Source organism: Anopheles cruzii, unplaced genomic scaffold (genome assembly GCF_943734635.1).
Source record: "Anopheles cruzii unplaced genomic scaffold, idAnoCruzAS_RS32_06 scaffold00600_ctg1, whole genome shotgun sequence".
Classification (NCBI taxonomy): Eukaryota; Metazoa; Arthropoda; class Insecta; order Diptera; family Culicidae; genus Anopheles; species Anopheles cruzii.
In genome coordinates, this window is record NW_026454195.1 from 579 (window position 1) to 10,943 (window position 10,365).

A 10,365-nucleotide genomic window follows, 5' to 3' on the forward strand; every position below is an offset into this window, starting at 1 on the left:
TGGTTTCTTTTTTCGTTTTCACTTCACCCCATTTTGGCACATTAATCCCCGCTGGCTCACTCACTCGACTGCCATCTTCACCCGACCCGAAACGTATAATAAGATAATGTGTAATAACTGAGCAGAGCTTAGCACTAAAAGTAAGCAAAAATAAGCAGAACCCCAAAACTGTGTGTGTGTGTGTGTGTGTGTGCGTGAATTAAAACTGCACAAGAATGTGGCGAAGTAGGTAAGCGTTTGGAGTGCATCCCATGCAGGGTTAATTCACGCACGCACGCACCTACCGCAGTACAGTGGAGCGCTGAGGGCAGAGAAATGTCACGACTTGAATCCCTGATTCAGGCGGAGTGGCGGATGCTCTTTGGACCAAACAATCCCAGGGCAGTCCATAGTCATTCCCATAGCCAGTCCTGGCCAGGTGATCCAGCCCATCGAAGCGATCCGGAACTGTAATCCAGATCGTGGAGTCCAGGACCACACGTATTAGACCTCCAACCGACTCTTTTACGACCTGGACCTGGGACGACCTGGACCTGGACGACCTGGACCTGGGACGACCTGGACCTGGACGACCTGGACCTGGGACGACCTGGACCTGGACGACCTGGACCTGGACGACCTGGACCTGGATGACCTGGACCTGGGACGACCTGGACCTGGAACGACCTGGACCTGGACCTGGACGACCTGGACCTGGACGACCTGGACCTGGGACGACCTGGACCTGGACGACCTGGACCTGGACGACCTGAACCTGGACGACCTGGTGAATAGACTACGTCCGATCCGAGCTCCACAGCTCCAGCCGACGGGTTTTCCCGGGCTTCCCAATGCTTTGGGGTTCTATGAGGACCTCGAGACCTCCAGAATGACAGGTCTGTCTGTCAGACTGACGTCTGGGTGACACGAGCCCACTGAGAACCTCTAGAAACCGCCGTCTGACACCTCTCTGAACCTCACGCTCACTTTCTCTTGGGTTCTATATGTACTTGAAGCAATAAAATTGAGACATAAGAATATGATATTATGACAACCGTGAACTAATGATTGAAAGTAAAAAATTGAAGAAAAAAAACCACTGACAGACCACTCCGAATGTCCGCGCCGACACCGACCACTACCCACCATCGCCATTGCCGCCGCCGCCGCCGCCGACAGCTTAGCTGGCGGTGCTGAGCGCCGCCTTGATGTGCGTGGGCGACCCGAACGGGGACGGGCCGCCGGTCAGGGTGGCCGGGAGGCTCGCGTTGTTGTTGTTGTTGAGGTCACCGACCCCACCGCCACCGGCTCCTGGGCGCTGACCAGCGCCACCACCACCACCACCGAGCATCAACGGGTTGCCGACGCCATTGTTCTGCGGTGGCCCCGGTGGACCCTGTTGCGGCGAACCGCCCGGCCCTCCTCCACCACCACCAGCGCCGCCCGTACCACCACCGCCCACTCCGCCACCACCGCCGCCACCGCCACCACCGTGACCGTTCTGCATGTTGGCCGTTGCCACTTGGCCGGGGTGCAGAACTCCGCCGCCGCCGCCGCCGGATTGTGAGATCTGGCGCTTCAGCATCGGGTGGTTGGCCATCGACGCGAACACCAGCCGCTCCTCGTAGTCGTACTCGCACAGGATCTTGTTCTCGCACAGATAGAACTTGTCGCCGACGCAGAACCTGCAAGAAACGAAGAACGACCCGCCATCCGACGATTAGTTATGTGTGAGTGCGTGCGTGTGTGTGTGTGTGTGTGAGTGAGTGTGCCGAGTATCAGTCCTCCCTGCGTGACAGTTCGGATTTCGGAGTCATCACATATCTATTACATTGAAATGAAAAACTCTATTTCGTTCAAAGGATGTGCCCTCGCTAGGCTATACATTTTCGCCCAAATCTCTCGCTGATAATGCCTTGTGGATGCCACGCCCAAATAATTGGTCGTCTTTTGAACCGAACCAATTAGCCAACAGATTTTCGACCTCCCCGTAGGAATCGAAATGTTCAACCTCAGCCAACACCTGCTTCTATCGATAATAATAAATGATTATCGGAAGGGGCCTGGTCTAGTGAGTACCACGGGATATAGGAGCTTGCGGTACACCACACCTTTCTGGTCCCACCGCACACTCACAGCATTGTCTTTTTGACGAATCGATCTGGTTTTGCCGATGCAAAGCTGATGGTGGTTCCGAACACTGATATTTAACACCCATGATATTTTTCTTTTCAGGATTCTTAAAATGAATCCACTTGCCCCAATCCCCAATCAGGATCTGATGGAGAAATGACTTCCGTGTTCCGTACCTGGCTGTGGTTTTTCGGTTTTCCTGCTGTCTATCGTTCAATTCATGTGGCACCCATGTTCCAATCTTCTGGAACATTCCCACGGCCATCAAACGTAGGGATATTGTTGTTCAGGAGTCCTCTGTGCTTGTTAAGTCAAAATCGCCATGTTTAAATTTTATAAACCACTCGCAAAGCTCTTCGATCGTCCAAAAGGAGGCCGCGACAAGATTTGATGCAATTCTGTAGCAGTTTTCTCGAGCAGAAAAGCAACGATCCTCGCAAAACGTCTTTTCAGGCACAACAGTCGATATGGTCTAACCTCGTCAAAGATAAGTTGCAAACCAATTTTTGTTTGTTTTCGCCACGAAATCATTTGCCTGTTGTCAAAACAAGCTAATGTTGCCAAAACAGTATAATTAGGTAGACCAAATTGACAGCTAGAGCCTCCTGTTTAAGAGTCTGATTTTTACAGGGTTATTTAAAACAAACGGCTTAAAATTTTTCGATGCTTGAACCTTTTTTTTTTGAAAGGTTGATTCATCAAATTTATGTATAAAATACAATTTTGGTAGCAGAAAACTGGGACATATGAAAAACTTATTTCCAAACTGGTAGGTCTTTAAGTTACGGTACGATATTTGAAAAGCTCATCACCTGGTGGCTATGTTAATAAGCAGAATTGTCGTTTTTGGGACTCGGAAAACCTACACGTCGTGCACCTCAAGATCGAAATTCAAATTGCCATTGCCGAGATGGCGACCACAGACAGTCGAAAATGTACTAAAAAAAAAAAGGTCGACCGAATGGGCTACTGCCTAGCCAGCGGTGGAGGACAATTAACCAAAAAAGGTTTTTCATTTAAAACTTGTACAATCAAACTTTCAAATGCTCAAGCATCGCAAAATATTAAGCAGTTGTTATTTTATAACCAAATGGAAACCTTTCGTGGCGCACCCTGTGGTTTTAAACTTGGTAATTCTTTTTTTGTTTTTCGAATTGAACTAATTTGCCTGATATTAAAGGCAAGGCAATGTTACCAAAAACGGCATAATTAGGGGAGGACCAAATTGACAGCAAGAGCCATCATCTGTTTGACACAGATGGCCACACTTTTATAGTTTCAGACATGGTATGGTGTCCCGTCGTGAGATCTGAGCGATCGCCCGAGAGAGAGATAGACTGTGCACATCCCTGGGGTGTTTTAGGAAAAGATCTCTCTCTTCCTCTGTCTGTCACAATCTGTCTGTCTTCCTGTGTGAGAGCCTTGGCCGGGAATCGAACCGCGCATCGTCGTGGCTGAGACCACAGACCAAGCCGCGCTACCAACTGCGCTACGGAACGCCGCCGGCAGCAGTGCGGTTTCGGGCCGTCAAAAGCCATCGCCACCATCGCCGAATCCCGGGCCAGTGGGTTGGCGAGGCTCCGTGGGGATGAGAGGGGTATGGCAAGAGGTGTGAGGGGGTTGTTAAGGTGGTTCGCCGTCGTCGTCGCCGTCGTCGCCGTCAGCATCATCGCCGTCAGCCGCGCGCGCGCTTCATATCGCATCACACACAGACCAAACCGCACGCACCGCACCGCTGGTCCCCTCCTCGCGTGGTCCACCTTTTGCAACATAGCACGCCCTGCCGACCCCCCTCCCCACGGGATGGGGGTGGGATTATAAATCAAATTAAAATAATGTTATATGGCAGAATAGTTTTGAATATTGTGGTGGCCCCAGCCTGCCACCGCCGCCACAGCCGCTTCCCAAGTCCCCCACCACATCCCCCGCTTCCCCTCCCCCGACACCCTCACTAGTCGGAGAAAAGATTGGAATTCGCAGCCCCCGCTCCGTCCCCGCTCGCAGCTCACAGCTCCCGCTTGTCTCCCAGCGCACAAAAAAGTAGCATTGTGACGGTGGCGATGACGATAGCTGAGCGGTTGGGTGGCATCGGTGGGGTGGTGGTGAGACACTGAGTGTGACATTAAATTTTGCCGTGACGTTGATTCCCCGGGACGGACGGACGGACCGGGTGGGCTGGGTGGCAAGGCATCCTGGCATAAGTTTTGCAACTGACATGCGACCCGGAGCAAGCCTCTCGCCAGCCGTCGCGCACCCCGCGTCGCCGGAATGTGATGGGATCTCACCCCGTACCCCCCGTACCTCCCCCAGGGTTTCAGGGGGAGGAGTTGTGGGGGGGGGGGGGGAGTCCTCCTGCGAGTAGCGAGATAAATGTCGCCGGGGGCCCATAATTATGAAGACAATCGGTTATGATTTTCCACCCGCCACCCGCCAGGGCCACCCACTCCGCCCCCAGGCGTCGTTTACCTCCTCTCCCGGCCGGCGCAGCCAGGCTAATCAAACGCTTCCCCCCCCCCCCCCGTCCCCCCCTGTCCCCGAAGCCACAATGAATTGTGTGCCGGGCGCAATCGGTCATGGAGCCGAAAGTGATCCACTCGAAGTGTCCTGGAGCCCCGAGAGGGGAGTGAGGCAGGGAAGTGGAATGTACGGTTTTGACAGATTTAGTTTTGTCCTGTTTGACAGAGAGGAGGCATGCTGCCGGGCCGGGTGAGGTGGCGGGCGCCCATCGTGTTTGGCGCGCTGTGGCCGCCTGATGATGACGACGACATTATTGGTGGCTGGGGCTGGTGGTGGGGGGGTAGGTTGAAAAGGATAGGACGGGAGATGGGGGTGCTCTAAATAAGGTCATAAATCAACCAAAATGTTTTGTCGGGAGGCGGACGGACGGAGCGGTTGGCTGGATGGCGAACACAGAGCAGAGAGTGTTGCGCCCTCTTCATTCAAAATTCTCTTCCCCTCCCCCCCAGGGGGCACCGCCACAGAAGTATCCTTTCTCGTCCTCCGTGGTCGGCGTTGTTGCTGGTGACGGGTGCGGGGGTGGTAATCGGAGCCAATCACACGCCACAGGGATCGGCTCCGGCCGGAGCCGGCACGTAATTTCACTTTTCCCGGGCATATTTTAATCATTCAAATGTCTACCGTCCCGGTCAACTTCCCCCTGCTGCTACTCATCACCGCAGCACCAACAATCAACCAGCCCCTCCCATCGCATCGCCACAAACGGCGGGGTGAATTGGGTGATTGGCCACCGGTCCCGTCCGGTGACGATAAATCATCTCTCCCCGTACATCGGAGGGCTTGGTAGGAGGGGCGGAAGGAGATGGCTTGGTGGCCCAGGTGGTGCGGTGTTGACCGGTCCCGTGGGGGAAACGGTGGGGTTAGTGCTGTCCAAGGAAGCTGTAGCTTCGTTAGGGATGCGGCCAGGGAGCAGATGTCAGCAGCACTCACCACGTCACCCCCACCGGCCCCCAACGGGTCAACACCCCGTTCTGTGGAACGTCGTTACCCCTGCAGAAAAGGCCTGCTTTATGAGATGTGTTTAGTACAAGTATTTTTTAGTACAAACATTTTAGTACTCCGCACTGTTTAGCACACGCCTGGTACTTTTATCACAAGCTGTTTTGTTTGTCTTTTTTAGTACACGCTAGTGTTTTTAGTACAACATCTATCAATATTTCCACTTTTTGTACAAGTGATGTGTTTTATGCATAAGTACTTCTCGTCTTTTTAGTACACGCATCGATACTTTTAGTATAATCATTTTAGTACTGCACAGTACTTTTTAGTACACGTGTCGGTCGGCGGTGTGAGTGTGCAGGTGTGTGCAGGTGTGCGTGCGGGGTACCTACCGGTGGTTGCACTGTTGGCAGGCGAAGCACTCGAGATGATAGACGTTGTTGCGGGCGCGCATCACCATCTCGAAGGCCGGGATCACCTTGTTGCAGGCGGCACAGAACCCAGTGTTGCCAAACAATCTGCAGAGCGAGAGAGAGAGAGAGAGAGTGCGTGTGTCTGTGAGAGATAGCTAGAGAATCTACGGTCCAACCGGTCGACGCTTACCTCAGGTAGTCGCGCTTGCACAGCATCAGGTTGCCCTTGGTGTAGAGCGTCGAGCCGACCTCACCGAGGCGACAGTCGCAGCAACCGCACTTGAGGCAGTCCTCGTGCCAGAGCAGGTCCAACGCCCGCAGCAGGAACCGATCCTGGATGTGCTTGCCGCAGCCGGCGCAGAGCTGCTGCTGCTGCTGTTGCTGCTGCTGTGGGTGCTGCTGCTGCTGCTGCTGCTGACCGCCGCCCCCGCCACCCCCACCCGGGGCTCCCTGCCCTGCACCGACCACTTGGTGCTGGTTGTTGTTGTTGTTGACGGCAGCGGCACCGATCAGCTGCTGTTGCTGTTGCTGCTGCTGCAACTGCTGGGGCTGCAACTGCTGCTGGGATGGCTGCCCGTTAAGCCCGCTCAGCGACATGACCGCGGTGGTGGAACCGGGACCTCCCGGGCCCATACCGGCCGTCGCCGACGGAGGCTCGGCCTTCGGAACGTCCATGGTCATCATCTGTGGGAAAAACGGAACGGAAAATGGGGACGCTGGATGAAGATTGCTACCGGACAAGCGCTATGTGGGGAGGCACGGTGGAAGCAAGAGAAGACACGGGGAACGGGGAACAAATGCAATTCTTTCAGATCACCACCACCAGGTGCTGATACCGGAGTTTGAGTTGTTGTTCAGCGCTCGCGCGCGCCCGAACAACTCTTAGCACACCCATTAAAGAAAGGAGTGGATGATGCAGCTCCCGGGGAGGGGGCGGGGGTGACCAGCAGGTGAGCTGAGCTGGAGAAAAACTTTTTCAATCCCTGTAATGGAGTTTCACCCAACGTCGTCGACATCAGACGACGGCTCTGCCATGGCGGAGAACCCCCGACGTCCTGGAAGCGACTGCATCGTCCTAAGCAAGCGTCTCTTCGGTGACGCTCACAGCAAACGGTAGCCCATCGGTGGACCTACCCCCAACTGCCCCTTTGGTCACGCGTCCGTTACTTTTCGCGCGAGATAATAAATAAGGAAGAAAACTTCATCCGGCGGTTTTTGCTGCAGCTGATCCAAGATTTCTCTCTCGTGGTGGTGGCGCGAAAAACTGCGGAACTTGGGAACGGTCGATGGAACGGAACTGTCAACAGCGGTGCCAACTTCTTCCATTTTCGAAGAAACCGATCCGTTGTGATGGGTGCATTGGCTTCTCTTGCACGACGTGACGAGCCCCGGAAACCGGACGAATTCTGCTTATTAACTCACTGAACTTTGGAAATCTCTTCCCAATTTGCTGCGAGCGCGTTTCTAACTAAATGTTTACCATTTCCAGATCGAAGAAGTTTGACGTTTTAAGTGTCAAGTAATCGGTAGTAGGCCTCGCCGTGTACGACAAACTTGACCAACGCGACCAACGTTGTCAAGAAGTAACATCGAATATCAAAGGCGGAAGGCGGTCGAACTCCCTCATATCTCGGGTCGGGAAGTCCCTGACAGCAGCAAATGCCCCGGAGCCCGTTGCGGACACACCGAACAATCAGCCACAGCCGAAGTCGGAGACCGAGAATGCCGCCAGTCAAACAAATTGACGACGGCTTCAAGTCATAGAATCACCAGGAACGCCAGTAGCCAGTATTGACTACTGAACGGCTGGTCACCGCTACGTCTTACTCTGCTCCCGTCTCGATTCTTCGAGGCCTTGGAACCCTTGGTGGACACACTCCCATCAGAGCGCGCAACGTATCAACAGCTCCCCGTCAACGCTCCAAGATGACGTCGGTGAGTCGCACAAACAAATAAGACGCTTTTGGAGAGTCGAACACGACGGAGGAGACGCTGGCGCTGTCACCTGGCACCTGACTTTATGGCACCGCTCTACGCAAGAACTTGGCTTGTGGCGGGTCCGTAGCCTCTCCTAGAAGGTCCGGGGGTCCGTCCACACACGGTCCTGGCCGGATCACAGAAGCAACGTGACGTGCAAGTGTCAAAGTGACGTTTGACACTCGACGCGACTCGAAGCGACGCGCGCCCCTCAGGCAATGTTTGCGAATCCCGACGAACTTTTGTTTGTCGACCACCCCATCAACCCTCATCGTGCACCAGTGGGGTGGGTGGCTGATGGATGTCCTTTTTTGCGCCGGCCAACAACAACAGACACATCCATTTGCTGAGCTGCTCGCCGTGATTGCCTTTTTTTAAACGGTTTCCTGTACTGTTCAACTGTTGCACCGCACCGTCTGGGTTTGTTTGGGTGTGTGAGTGTGTCACACACACACACACACACACACACACACAGGCAACGTGTAATTGGCAAGCGTTTCGAATTTCACGAATTTCAAATTTGTGCCGGTTTGCGGACTTTATTCCCTCTGCTTCCCTCTCGAAGCGTATTATTTGTGCACCCCACCCCCACCCACACTGTGCACCCTGGTCACCCGAGCTAGCCCCCCCCCCCCCCCCCTGTCCTCTCCCCCAGGACGCGGCCGCGCGTCCAGCGGGGTATTTATTTTCTTCTTTCAGCCTTTTCCAGGAGCGACCGGCTTTTTTTGTTTGTTGTTGGGGCCACCGCCGCCGCCACCACAGCAAATTAACCCCGATCAAGCTACGCCACTTCCCCCAACCCCGGCGATACTGACCACCACCACCGGGACGGGATGTGGGTGTGGGCATGGGTTTTTGTGTGAGTGTGAGAGGCTTTTGATTCAATTATGGCGCGCAGTCCATGCGAAGGAAGGCCCAGACGAAGTCGCATGGTGGGCGGGGGAGGGGGGGTATAGGGGGACGGACGGGCGAATGACCGGCGGTCCGGCTCCCGCCGAGGACCTCCTGGCGAGGGCCAAGGTGGCCGAAGGAGGCCCCGGCCGGCCGGCGAAAGGACACGTCAAGCTGATCGCTACATTTCTTTCCTTTCTTTCCTTCGCCCACCTGGCTCCCGTGCTGTTTCCACCAGGTCTCCCTCCAGGCTTGCGGTACCGCTCCGCTCGCAGGGAGACCGCCCGAAAAGAACATCATCTGTGGACAGAACGCGCGACCGTTGCGACGTTTCGCTGCTGATTTTCTCCCTTTTTTTTGCGCTGGTTTTTTGTTCCCCGGGGCGTCAGCGGGAGGCACGAGAGAGAGAGAGAGAGAAGGAGCCGGGGTGAGGGAATGTGTAAAAGGATATCAATTAGTGTGCCGCGGACTGGACTGGAGGCGTGTGAGGCGATGATTATTTTTCCGTTACCCAACTCCGCGGGGGCCGGGCGGGGGAGGTCGTTGTACAAAAGAGGGTGGTGTTAGGGGTGGTGAGAGGGGTGGCGGAAAAGTCCCCGGTATCCGGGTGACAGGGCGGGACGCGATCTGGTAACGAATTAATGGGGCCAGAGGAGGCGGGGCCGATGCAGGACGATTCGCCTGCCAAACAGACCACCGCACCCATCCCCGCTAACCCTTCCCGCTGTTGACAGTACAGTGGGCGGGGGTGGGGGGGTGGGGGGAGGGTTTTGGGTTGGTCATGTAATATTCACTACACACAGGACATCGGTAGCGATTTTCCAATTTGCCCCGAAATCCGGGCCCGGGGCCCGTCAATATTTGATGACACCGCAGGACACACACGGAGCGGAGCGAGGCGAGTCGAGGTGAAAAAGACAAATCAAAGACGTTGCCGCAGTACCATACCCTTCCCAGACCCTCCCCACTCGACCCACGTCTTCAAGGATAGTGACGGCTCTGGGAATGGCGCTTTCTAGGGGTTAAATGCCGGCGCGCTAGGTGGAACGAGGGGTTGCCACCGGTACACACCCCGTGCCCACCTTCCGTGCCTGGGGTCAGGGCCTGGGTGGGTGTGGATTGGGTGTGGGGGTTGGTTTGCACAGTAATTTTCAATTTGCCAGAAATTTCATTCGCATCTTCCCCGATTCGATGAAGGGCGGGGGGCGGTACGGAAAATGTGGGCACTGCGGGAGGGGGGGGAGGGGAGGCGTGCAGCAAGTGAAACTATGTCTTTCAAGTAGAGCGGGTGGCAGGAGGCAGGAGGGGAGGTCGGGCGGTAGTTGGCGGTAAGGCCAATAATGTTGGCCCGATATTTGGCCCCCAAGGATCGCCCCAGGACGAAGGCGAAGACGAAGGGTGCTGGTGGCGGCAGCAGGTTGGTTAAGAAATAGTTCTAGCCCCCCCCCCCGAGGGGGTCGGGGAACGGAACGGGGTGGCACAGGGAGCGCGGGGGGAAGCGCAGTAGCGCATTCCT

The 10,365-nt window shown here is 55.3% G+C and overlaps 1 protein-coding gene across 1 annotated transcript; it reads right to left on the reverse strand.

Annotated features, from left to right (window-relative positions):
• Window positions 1–1,159: 1,159 nt before the first annotated feature.
• Window positions 1,160–6,665, reverse strand: LOC128276135 (LIM/homeobox protein Lhx9-like). The gene is made up of 4 exons (XM_053014603.1): window positions 6,596–6,665; window positions 6,172–6,436; window positions 5,961–6,086; window positions 1,160–1,664 (listed from the first exon to the last, which is right to left on the reverse strand). The coding sequence occupies exons 1-4, from the start codon at window positions 6,663–6,665 to the stop codon at window positions 1,160–1,162; spliced, it is 966 nt and encodes a 321-aa protein (XP_052870563.1).
• Window positions 6,666–10,365: the final 3,700 nt, after the last annotated feature.

Coding starts and splice junctions, on each gene's coding strand:
- LOC128276135 (XM_053014603.1), bottom strand. CDS start 6,665: ATGATGACCATGGACGTTCCGAAGGCCGAGCCTCCGTCGGCGACGGCC. Junction 6,437..6,595: donor TATGGGCCCGGGAGGTCCCG/GTTCCACCACCG, acceptor TGGTCGGTGCAG/GGCAGGGAGCCCCGGGTGGG. Junction 6,087..6,171: donor TGCAAGCGCGACTACCTGAG/GTAAGCGTCGAC, acceptor CTCGCTCTGCAG/ATTGTTTGGCAACACTGGGT.